The 11,427-nt window shown below is 38.9% G+C and overlaps 1 protein-coding gene across 1 annotated transcript; it reads left to right on the top strand.

The window, feature by feature from the left end:
- The first annotated feature begins 317 nt into the window (after positions 1 to 317).
- Positions 318 to 10,776, top strand: LOC131110522 (uncharacterized). The gene is made up of 7 exons (XM_058063724.2): positions 318 to 531; positions 5,148 to 5,289; positions 6,948 to 7,091; positions 7,153 to 7,266; positions 7,325 to 7,480; positions 8,796 to 8,891; positions 10,274 to 10,776. The coding sequence occupies exons 1-7, from the start codon at positions 407 to 409 to the stop codon at positions 10,358 to 10,360; spliced, it is 864 nt and encodes a 287-aa protein (XP_057919707.2). The 5' UTR covers positions 318 to 406; the 3' UTR covers positions 10,361 to 10,776.
- The last annotated feature ends 651 nt before the right edge of the window (positions 10,777 to 11,427 follow it).

Below are 11,427 nucleotides of genomic sequence, written 5' to 3'. Positions count from 1 at the left end.
ACTTTTAACAGGACTAGTAATACCTCGTTTATTACGATTAATTGGTTCCATACCGGACTGCAATAAGTAAATTTGCAAAAGTCCTGATGTGCAGTGATGCACTGTATTTTTATGTAATAGTATTAAGTGTCTGTGTACTGTACTTCATATTGTCTTCCTCATTTAAACATGCCAATAATCAGTCACCATGGCGATGTGAAAACCGCAAAGTTTTGTGCCGAAACAACTTTTCATTGTCTGTGTCATTTCCTCTTCTCAAAACTTTAAATCATATCGGCCCCCAATCGAGGCGACTTCCTCTTTTGTTACGCAGCAATACTGACACTGGCTGTTTACTTTCCCCTTGAGAGCTTGTGTGAGGAGAAAACTCACTCTTTGTTATTTGGGTATGACCATTTGATCAGCCATGGATGGAGAGGAGCTGCATGCTTTTTTGTCGTCATCAACAGCGGCTGCGGACAAACCCATAGAATCATCGATGAGAGGAGAAAATAACTTCACAAAGGGACCCAAATCATCTGAAGTCATATGGTATGTATAATCCTCATAGATCACTCTTTATTGCTCTCTGGTTCTACCATATCTTACTTATTGTGTGGAAATATGGGCTAATAACTATAAAAGCAATCTTCACTCGCTAAATGCACTGCAAAAAAGGTCAGTAAGGATAATTCATAATGCCGCCTACAGAGAACATACTAACTCCTTATTTCTAAGATCACAAATACTTCAACTTGCTGATATAGTTCATCTTCAAACAGCTAAAATAATGGAATATCCATTCCATGGAACTATGGAATCTATTGAGTAAGGACCTCAAACAATGCACAACGATGATCCAATTCAAGAAACAATACAAGCAGTTGATGTTTGCTAAATACAAGGATGAAGAGTCTTGAACCAGTCATGATGTGCTATATATATCACTATATTGACACTTACTATGGTACCCATTATGTCACTGTAGGGTCATATCACCTTGTGACAAAAATTTTAAAAAATATTTTTTAAAATTTAAAAAAAATGTAAAAATATTTTTTTTAATTTTAAAAATGTTTTAAACATTTATTTTTTTTACATATTTTAAAAACTTAAACTGTATAATGGAAAGCAGGAAGTGAACAAATGTAACAGTTACTGATTGTAAAAGTACCAGATGGAGGGGTAGGATTTAATAAGCTTTGCTTCTTCCTACTCCTTTTGGACATGTGGAACTGTGAACTGATTATGTGAGTCTTGAACCAGTCATGATGTGCGAAATATATCACTATATTGACACTTACTATGGTACCCATTATGTTATTGTATGGTTATATCACGTTGTATTTCGGTACGTGACAAAAAATGAAAACATTTTAATTTATTTATTTATTAATTTTTTTCAAAAAAATTTTTTTTTAATTTAAAAATAAAAAATTTAAAAAACTTAAACTATATTAGGCATGCAGGAAGTGAACAAATGTAACAGTTACTGATTGTAAAAGTACCAGATGGAGGGGTAGGATTTAATAAGCTTTGCTTCTTCCTACTCCTTTTGGACATGTGGAACTGTGAACTGATTATGTGATGCATTCAATTGTAATCTGATGCATGTTCAAATGAAATAAAACCATTACCATTACAACGTCATTCAACACGCTAGAGTCATGACTGTGTTCTATGTATCTATCTCCATCTTGTCATCCATGTATCCATTTGCCACTACCTGTTATGGACAGTCATATGTAGTTTATAAAACATAGAACATATGTTCTCCAAAGGAAGAGGAGAAGTGAAGAGAGGACTTTCCAATGACCTCACCATGGTTCTGCTTTTATGATGCAGTCTTAGAGGTAAACTAGACCCTCTTTATCATAGAACATGACAGGGTATTTAACATATTGCTGTGCAAGGCAGTTGCGTTTCGGTGTCCTTCCAAGACAGCGTATGATTGGAAATGTTGTTAAACTGGGTCACAGTGTTTATCAGCTGTCTAAGGAAGCAGAAAGGAATAAAAAAAGAAGATCTAGATCAGTGTGTGCTGCGTTGTCCCAGATGGACAAAGCTCTGACTCACTATGGCAAGGCTTTGGTCTTGGGACAATGGTGTAGGCTACATGCACTTTCAAAATGGCTTATACAGCAGGTCCCCTCACCAAATTGAGGATTTTTTATTTTTTTTAAAAATCTGTAATTACCCTAACAAGCATATTTGGGGGAAAAAATGGGAGGAAGACCACAAAGACATGAAGAGAACATGCAAACTCCACAAAAGGATGCACAAACAGAGAAACAAACCCAGATCTCTTATTGTGATTGGCTGTACCCCACCTCTTGCCCGAAGTCAGCTGGGATAGGCTCCATCATACGCCCATGACCACCCCATTAAAGGGACATTAAGGGCATTAGGGGAGTAAGTAGTGTTTGAAATCAAATGGGAATAATTTGGCAATAAATGTAACGAGTGGCTAGCATGTTAGCCCAAACCGTCAGGGGATCCGGAAGACCTGGGTTTGAATATCCTCTTGGGAATCTGTGTGGATTTTGCATATTTTTTGTCCGGGTACTCCGGTTTCCTCCCACATTCCAAAAACATGCTAGGTTAATTAGCGACTCCAAATTGTCCATAGGTATGAATGTGAGTGTGAATGGTTGTTTGTCTATATGTGCCCTGTGATTGGCTGGCAACCAGCTGGGATTGGCTCCAGCACCGCCTGCGACCCTCGTGAGGAAAAAGCGGTAGAAAATTAATGAATGAATAAATGGAATGGAATGAGTTGAATGTTTACCACCCCGGGCTGCACGGTGGAAAAGTGGTTAGCACGCAGGCCTCACAGCTAGGAGACCTGAGTTCAATTCCACCCTCTGCCATCTCTGTGTGGAGTTTGCATGTTCTCCCCGTGCAAGTGTGGGTTTTCTCCGGGTACTCCGGTTTCCTCCCACATTCCAAAAACATGCTAGGTTAATTGGCGACTCCAAATTGTCCATAGGTATGATTGTGAGTGTGAATGGTTGTTTGCCTATATGTGCCCTGTGATTGGCTGGCAACCAGCTGGGATTGGCTCCAGCACCTCCTGTGACCCTTGTGAGTATCACACCTAGTAGCAGTTTTTGATTTATTTGATGGCTTAGATTGTGGTGGATGTGTTGTGTTTTGTTTTGTTGCACCGTGAGCAAGTATGTCATAAGATAAGATAAATAAGATATGCCCTTATTAGTACTACAAGGGGAACGTTTCTACCTTACATGCAGATACTATGGACAATTTAGAGTCGCCAATTAACCTAACATGTTTTTGGAATGTGGGAGGAAGTACTCCACACAGAGATTCGAACCCATATCTTCCCGATCTCCAACATGCAAACCACTCAGTGAGATGAATCCATTTTTCATACTGATTCTTAAGACTCCTGTGTAAATTCCGCAGGACATTCTAACAAGCGGCAAATGATTGAATATATGAACGTGGCATTTAAAAGACCTCCATGTTTTTTCTTCCCTGCCGTGACCTGACAGTGCAGTCCTAAAAGCTACGCAACTCTCACAGAGCGGTGGAGTGCACACGTGCAGTAAGTGGATGAAAGCAAGTGTATTTGCGGGGGAGTTCGGCCTTAAGGGAGATGAGGGTTGCAGTTCCTCCTGGTCTTTATCTTTATCTCAGTGAGTCCTACAGCATGCTTTTGTGAAGATGCTCAGGGTTGCGTGTTACATGCAGAGATGTGTGTGTTCCTCCTGAAGATGTGTGTGTGTGTGTCCCAAAAAGGGCAGACAAGACCACTACATGACCAGCGGATCTGCATAATCATTCATTCATTCATTCATTTTCTACCGCTTTTTCCTCACAAGGGTCGCGGGGGTGCTGGAGCCTATCCCAGCTGTCTTTGGGCGAGAGGCGGGGTACACCCTGGACTGGTCGCCAGCCAATCACAGGGCACAGGGAGGATATGGGTTCGAATCTCTGTGTGGAGTACTTCCTCCCACATTCCAAAAACATGTTAGGTTAATTGGCGACTCTAAATTGTCCATAGTATCTGCATGTAAGGTAGAAACGTTCCCCTTGTAGTACTAATAAGGGCGTATCTTATCTATCTTATCTTGTGACATACTTGCTCACGGTGCAACAAAATAAAACACAACACATCCACCGCAAGATAAGCCATCAAATAAATCAAAAACTGCTACTAGGTGTGATCCTCACGAGAGTCACGGGAGGTGCTGGTGGCCAGCTAATCACAGGGCACATATAGACAAACAACCATTCACACTCACATTCATACCTATGGACAATTTGGAGTCGCTAATTAACCTAGCATGTTTTCCGGAAGAAACCGGAGTACCCGGAGAAAACCCACACATGCACGGGCAGAACATGCAAACTCCACACAGAGATGGCCGAGGGTGGAATTGAACTCAGGTCTCCTAGCTATGAGGCCTGCGTGCTAACCACTCGTCCACCGTGCAGGTGGTAAACACACAAGGATCGTGCGGGGTGCTGGAGCCTATCCCAGCTGTCTTCATTCAAGAGGCGGGGTACACCCTGGACTGGTCGCCAGCCAATCACAGGGCACATATAGACAAACAACCATTCACACTCACATTCATACCTATGGACAATTTAGAGTCGCTAATTAACCTAGCATGTTTTTGGAATGTGGGAGGAAACCGGAGTACCCGGAGAAAACCCACGCATGCACAGGGAGAACATGCAAACTCCACACAGAGATGGCCGAGGGTGGAATTGAACCCTGGTCTCCTAGCTGTGAGGTCTGCGCGCTAACCACTAGACCGTCGTGCCGCCCTATCTGCATAATCCATTTCTGCTAATTTTTTCATTATTTTTATTATCCGAAATGCAGCTTTTTAGTTGACCGTTTTCTATGAAAACATATTTTGATGGTGCGTGTCTTGAGTGCCTAATGTGACCGAACATATATGTGTGTGTGTGTGTGTGTGTGTGTGTGTGTGGGTGAACATAATGGCTCAGGTTTTATTCTCTGAAAGTGCACTCACTCTACGCGAGTGGGTGTTGAAAAGTACCCCGAGGCTCTTTTGTGCATATATGTGTTTGCTTTTATTAATGGAAAATCCTCTGCTAATGTTCTCCACTATGACTTTGGAAAGGTCATCTGTACTGGAACTGTCTGTGTGTGTGTGTGTGTGTGTGTGGAGGTCAGACGCTGCGTGTCCACAAGGTGAAAGGTCACTGTCCGAGGACCAGCATGTCACTGAGAGTATGAGCATCACCTCCACCGACCAGGAGAAGCTGCTGCTCCTCAACAAGAACACAGAGCTCCGTAGAGTCAACAAAGAGGTACAGTTTTTCTGTGCTGTGGTGGTCTTAGCGTACGTACAGCCCATGCTGGAAATGACACGGCTTCCTGTTAAAAAACCAGAGGGGGACGTAGGCGGTGTGTGAAAAATTGCAGCTGAGGTGTGAAGAATCATTAAATGAAATGACATTTTTTTTTCCCCACACAAATCATTCAACCTTGAGCTACTGATTTTTTTTGAGAAGAAAGAAATATGATTCTGTCATCCGGTTTAGGTTTTATTTATTGTCATTTTATTTGAATTCACCCTCTGGGTAATAGCCAATATGACAGGGTTAGGGTTGGGGTTGGGGTTTGGGGTTAGGGTTAGGGTTAGGGCTAGGGTTAGGGTTAGGGTTAGGGTTAGGGTTAGGGTTAGGGTTAGGGTTAGGGTTAGGGTTAGGGGTTAGGGGTTAGGGTTAGGGGGTGTGATGGTGGATAAAACAGTACCGGTCCCTGAATTACCCAGGTTAATGATCCGGTCTTCATTAATCCAGATCCTATGTGTACACAAGGCTAGTTAACAGACTCACTGATTTAGGGTTCGGGTTAGGGTTAGGGTTAAGGGTTAGGGGTTAGGGTTAGGGGGTGTGATGGTGAATAAAACAGTACCGGTACCGGAATTACCCAGGTTAATGATCCGGTCTTCATTAATCCAGATCCTATGTGTACACAAGGCTAGTTAACAGACTCACTGACTTAGTGTTGGGGTTAGGGTTAGGGTTAGGGTTAGGGTTAGGGTTAGGGTTAGGGTTAGGGTTAGGGTTAGGGTTAGGGTTCGGGTTAAGGGTTAGGGATTAGGGGTTAGGGGTTAGGGGTTAGGGTTCGGGGGTGTGATGGTGGATAAAACAGTACCGGTACCGGAATTACCCAGGTTAATGATCCGGTCTTTATTAATCCAGATCCTATGTGTACACAAGGCTAGTCAACAGACTCACTGACTTAGGGTTAGGGGTTAGGGTTAGGGGGTGTGATGGTGGATAAAACAGTACCGGTACGGGAAATACCCAGGTTAATAATCCGGTCTTCCGGTGTTTTCGGGTGAGAGGCGGGGTACACCCTGGACTGGTGGCCAGCCAATCACAGGGCACATATAGACAAACAACCATTCACACTCACATTCATACCTATGGACAATTTGGAGTCGCCAATTAACCTAGCATGTTTTTGGAATGTGGGAGGAAACCGGAGTACCCGGAGAAAACCCACGCATGCACGGGGAGAACATGCAAACTCCACACAGAGATGGCCGAGGGTGGGATTGAACCCTAGTCTCCTAGCTGTGCGCTAACCACTTGACCGCCGTGCCGCCCTAAATCAAATCCATTTTGCACAATATTTGAATTCCTTCATTAAAAAAACGCCATCGACTGCATGACGGACACCCAATGTCGGCAGCTCGGCATTCTTATTCCTGTCCCTTGGGAAACTGGGACAGTTGGCAGTTTTCCAAACACACCTCCAAGATGACAAGTACCTCGCTGAAGAAGATGAAGCTGAGGGTGGATGGAGTAGCCAAGTATGTCTCCAGACTTGAGCACCTGTGGAGCATCCTCATGTGGAAGGAAGAAGTTGTCTGACATCCACATCCCATCTCTTGAGAAGATGTTCTTTTGTGGGATACTGTGGATGGTGTTAATGACCAAATGCTGCGTTGCAGCTAATGAAGCTGAACGAGGAGTGGGACCAGATGTACCGTGGAACCACGCAGAGGCTGCAGCACAGGCTGGTGACTTTGGAGCAGGAAAACACCACCCTCAAAGACCTAAACAGCAAACTGCTGCTTAAAGCAGAGAACCAGAAGGTAAGCAAACACCGACATGCACACCGAGGAGGTAGTCACTAGTTTGGATTGTTCGGTCCAGAGTGCAAAGTCCTACTACGAGCAGGCATTCATGCTGGAGTTGAAGAAGAACCAAGAACTCCAAGAATATATCAGACTGCAGGAGGGCGGAATGCACCAGCAACCCATCCAAAAGGTACTTTCACTTTTAGATGATGTTTTATATATGATGCAGCTCTTGTTTAATATTGCAGTGCAACGTCCGGGCAAACAACCCCGATCCCTCATCTTCAAGCTCCCCCTCAACATACGTGCCCCCAGCGTCTTCCAGGCTGGATGTGCTGCTGCAGGGCAAACACCCCAATCGCGGCCCCCAGCAAGAGGGGCAGGATCTAAAAGACGGGTGTCTGGTGAGTTTCTCATGTGGTGAAAGATGCTCTAAAGCAGGGGTGTCAAACTCGATTTACCTGGGGGCCACTGGAGCTAGGGTCTGGGTGAGGCTGGGCCGCATCAGGTAAAAAAAAATTAAACATATTATGCGTATTAATATTCATATTTAATATAATTAATATTAATATTTTTATTTTATATTTGTTCTTATTCTTTTATATTTATATTTATATTTATATTTATATTTATATTTATATTTATATTTATATTTATATTTATATTTATATTTATATTTATATTTATATTTATATTTATATTTATATTTATATTTATATTTATATATTTGTATATATATATAAAAGGACAAATATATGATAAAATTATTAATAAATATTAATTGTATTAATATTAATAAATATATATATAATATAATAGTCTTCAATGCTTCTGCTATATCTTCCACTTTTTCAGTGCTTTGGTTCTTTGCAAAAGCTCTGATAAAACATTAAATTATTATAAATTATTGTAAATTATTTTTTATTTATTATTAAATTATTAAATCAATGTTTAATGTTAATTTTTATTTTTTGACACAAAATAAGATGGAAAAATAAATAAGCAAATCAAAAAACAAATTAAACAAATGAACAAATTATTTTTTATTTATTATTAAATTATTAAATAAATGTTTAATGTTAATTTTTATTTTTCAACGCAAAATAAGATGGAAAAATAAATAAGCAAATCAAAAAACAAATGAAACAAATGAACAAATTGATTTTTATTTATTATTAAATTATTAAATAAATGTTTAATGTTAATTTTTATTTTTCAACGCAAAATAAGATGGAAAAATAAATAAGCAAATCAAAAAACAAATTAAACAAATTAAACAAATTAATTTTTATTTATTATTAGATTATTAAATAAATGTTTAATGTTAATTTTTATTTTTCAACGCAAAATAAGATGGAAAAATAAATAAGCAAATCAAAAAACAAATTAAACAAATTAAACAAATTAAACAAATTAAACAAATTAAACAAATTAAACAAATTAAACAAATTAAACAAATTAAACAAATTAAACAAATTAAACTTTCATATCAAGGCGGGTCCTCAAACTAGCGTCGGCCATGAGTTTGAGACCCCTGCTCTAAAGTCAACTGTTGCTATGGAGAAAGTGTTTAGAATTAGACGGTCAAATGCACCACCAAGTGGTTGCTCTGCTCTGGTGTGCAGTTTCTATACATGGGAGCTCATGAGATGAAATTACATTGATATATTGTGTTGGTAATGATAATTACTGACTGAGATCTATGCGGCTGGATATCAGATGGAGAACAACCACAAATACACCCTGCAGGACAACCACCAGCTGAGAAGGAAGAGGGAGGAGATGCGCCAACAAGTGGAACTACTGAAAGAGCAGGTTGTGTTGAAACATAGTGGCTATATGAAAATATGAGCTGGAAACCTCATATTACAAATATACAACATAAGGTGGCCAGAAATATTTCAGTATTGAACAAAGCAAAATTTGTTCTCAATCAGAAATCACTCCACATTCTTTATTGCTCTCTGGTTCTACCATATCTTACTTATTGTGTGGAAATATGGGCTAATAACTATAAAAGCAATCTTCAATCGCTAAATGTACTACAAAAAGTCAGTAAGGATAATTCATAATGCCACCTACAGAGAACATACTAACTCCTTATTTCTAAAATCACAAATACTTCAACTTGCTGATATAGTTCATCTTCAAACAACTAAAATAATGCATAAGGCTACAAATAACCAATTACCTAAAAATGTCATCCAATACTCCTCTACAAGAGAGGAGAAATATGATCTCAGGGAAGAACTACATTTGAAACACTTATATGCTAGGACTACGTTAAAAAGCCATAGCATTTCAGTATGTGGAATCAAACTATGGAATGGATTGAGTAAGGACCTCAAACAATGCACAACGATGAGCCAATTCAAGAAACAATACAAGCAGTTGATGTTTGCTAAATACAAGGATGAAGAGTCTTGAACCAGTCATGATGTGCTATATATATCACTATATTGACACTTACTATGGTACCCATTATGTCATTGGATGGTCATATCACCTTGTACTTTGGTACATGACAAAAAATTTAAAAAAATTCAAAAAAAAATTCAAAATTAAAAAAAAATTAAAATATTTTTTACATTTTTTTAAAAAAATTAAAATTTTAATATTTTTTATATATTGACACTTACTATGGTACCTATTATGTCATTGTATGGTCATATCACCTTGTACCTTGTACACCTTGACAAAAAATGTAAAAATTAAAAAAAAATTAAATTTCTAAATTTTTTTTAAATTAAAAAAAATAAAATTTTACATTTTTTTTACACATTTTTAAAACTTAAACTGTATTATGGAAAGCAGGAAGTGAACAAATGTAACAGTTACTGATTGTAAAAGTACCAGATGGAGGGGTAGGATTTAATAAGCTTTGCTTCTTCCTACTCCTTTTGGACATGTGGAACTGTGAACTGATTATGTGATGCATTCAATTGTAATCTGATGCATGTTCAAATGAAATAAAACCATTACCATTACCAAAATTTCAGAAAAAGGATGGGATTTGTAGAGATGTACACTTGCCAACCAACAGATGGCGCCAAACTTACAATGTAGAGACGTGATATTTTTTTAAACTCTCATGTTCGCTCAAAATCTGACCACATTTAAATAAATTATTTTTCTTATCTTACTTTGCAATTATATTTTTAATTAAGTATTTTTAATTCTCTGTTGTTTAATCGCAGCTCAAAGTGTATGAGGAAGACTTCCGACGTGAGCGCTCTGACAAACAGATGCTGCAGAGGCTGCTGTTGAAAAAAAACACCTGCTAACTGGGAACCGGCCGCTCGTACATCGCTGCAATAACTAATTGCAGCCACAAGAGGGAGACAAATGGCCGCAGAACGAAGCGAGAATGAAGCAGCGCCACCCTCTCTTTTCTCCAGCATCCAAACCGGAACATACACTTGGTGGCACTCACTCATTTTTTGCATTTATTATTCATCAAACTCAAGTAAAATTAAAAGATAATGTAAACATATATTTTCACACATGAATGAACACTTTTATATCCTGCTATATGCTGACTTTGTTGTCTGAATGTAATTTCCTTGACACTCCTCAAGGTTGTATATTAATCCTAAATATGTACTAAATATAGAGTTTATTAGAGTGTATTAATCTTAAATATGTACTACATATGGAGTTTCACCGTGAAGAAATAAATTGAAATGCTTCAGTGCTTGCGCCACTATCTCTTGTTTCCTTTTCATTGTTGCTATTAAAAGTTATCAACAAAAGACATTATTTCCTCTTTGTTAAACAGGAGTTGCGGCATCATGGGTTTCATGTTACTAAATTTACGTTGCCTCATATTATTGTGATGGAACCACGTCACTCTGAAGATACATAACAAGATGATGTAGACTAGCAGTTATTTTTAGGCCTGTCAAATGGTTTGAGGGAAATGTATCATATAATTACTTCCACATTAACTCATTCAATTCCGGTCATTTTTTCAAAAGAAAAAAAGGCCTTCAGTACCGGATATTTTAGATGATTTTGACTGATCTTTCAAGGCACACATAAAAAAAACATTTATTTTTACTATTTTCCGTTATTTAGGTAAGTTTCAGGAAAATATCAGCTCCTAACTAAGGGAGAAAACCAGATACATTTCAAGCAAAATGTTCAATCCTCATGAGGGTCGCAGGGGATGCTGGAGCCTATCCCAGCTGCCTTCGAGCGAGAGGCGGGGTACACCCTGGACTGGTCGCCAGCCAATCACAGGGCACATATAGACAAACAACCATTCACACTCACATTCATACCTATGGACAATTTGGAGTCGCTAATTAACCTAGCATGTTTTTGGAATGTGGGAGGAAACCGGAGTACC

Source organism: Doryrhamphus excisus, linkage group LG22 (assembly GCF_037039965.1).
Source record: "Doryrhamphus excisus strain RoL-2023G ecotype Guam linkage group LG22, RoL_Dexc_Guam_v1.1, whole genome shotgun sequence".
Taxonomy (NCBI): Eukaryota; Metazoa; Chordata; class Actinopteri; order Syngnathiformes; family Syngnathidae; genus Doryrhamphus; species Doryrhamphus excisus.
This window is presented reverse-complemented; position numbering and strand designations above follow the sequence as displayed.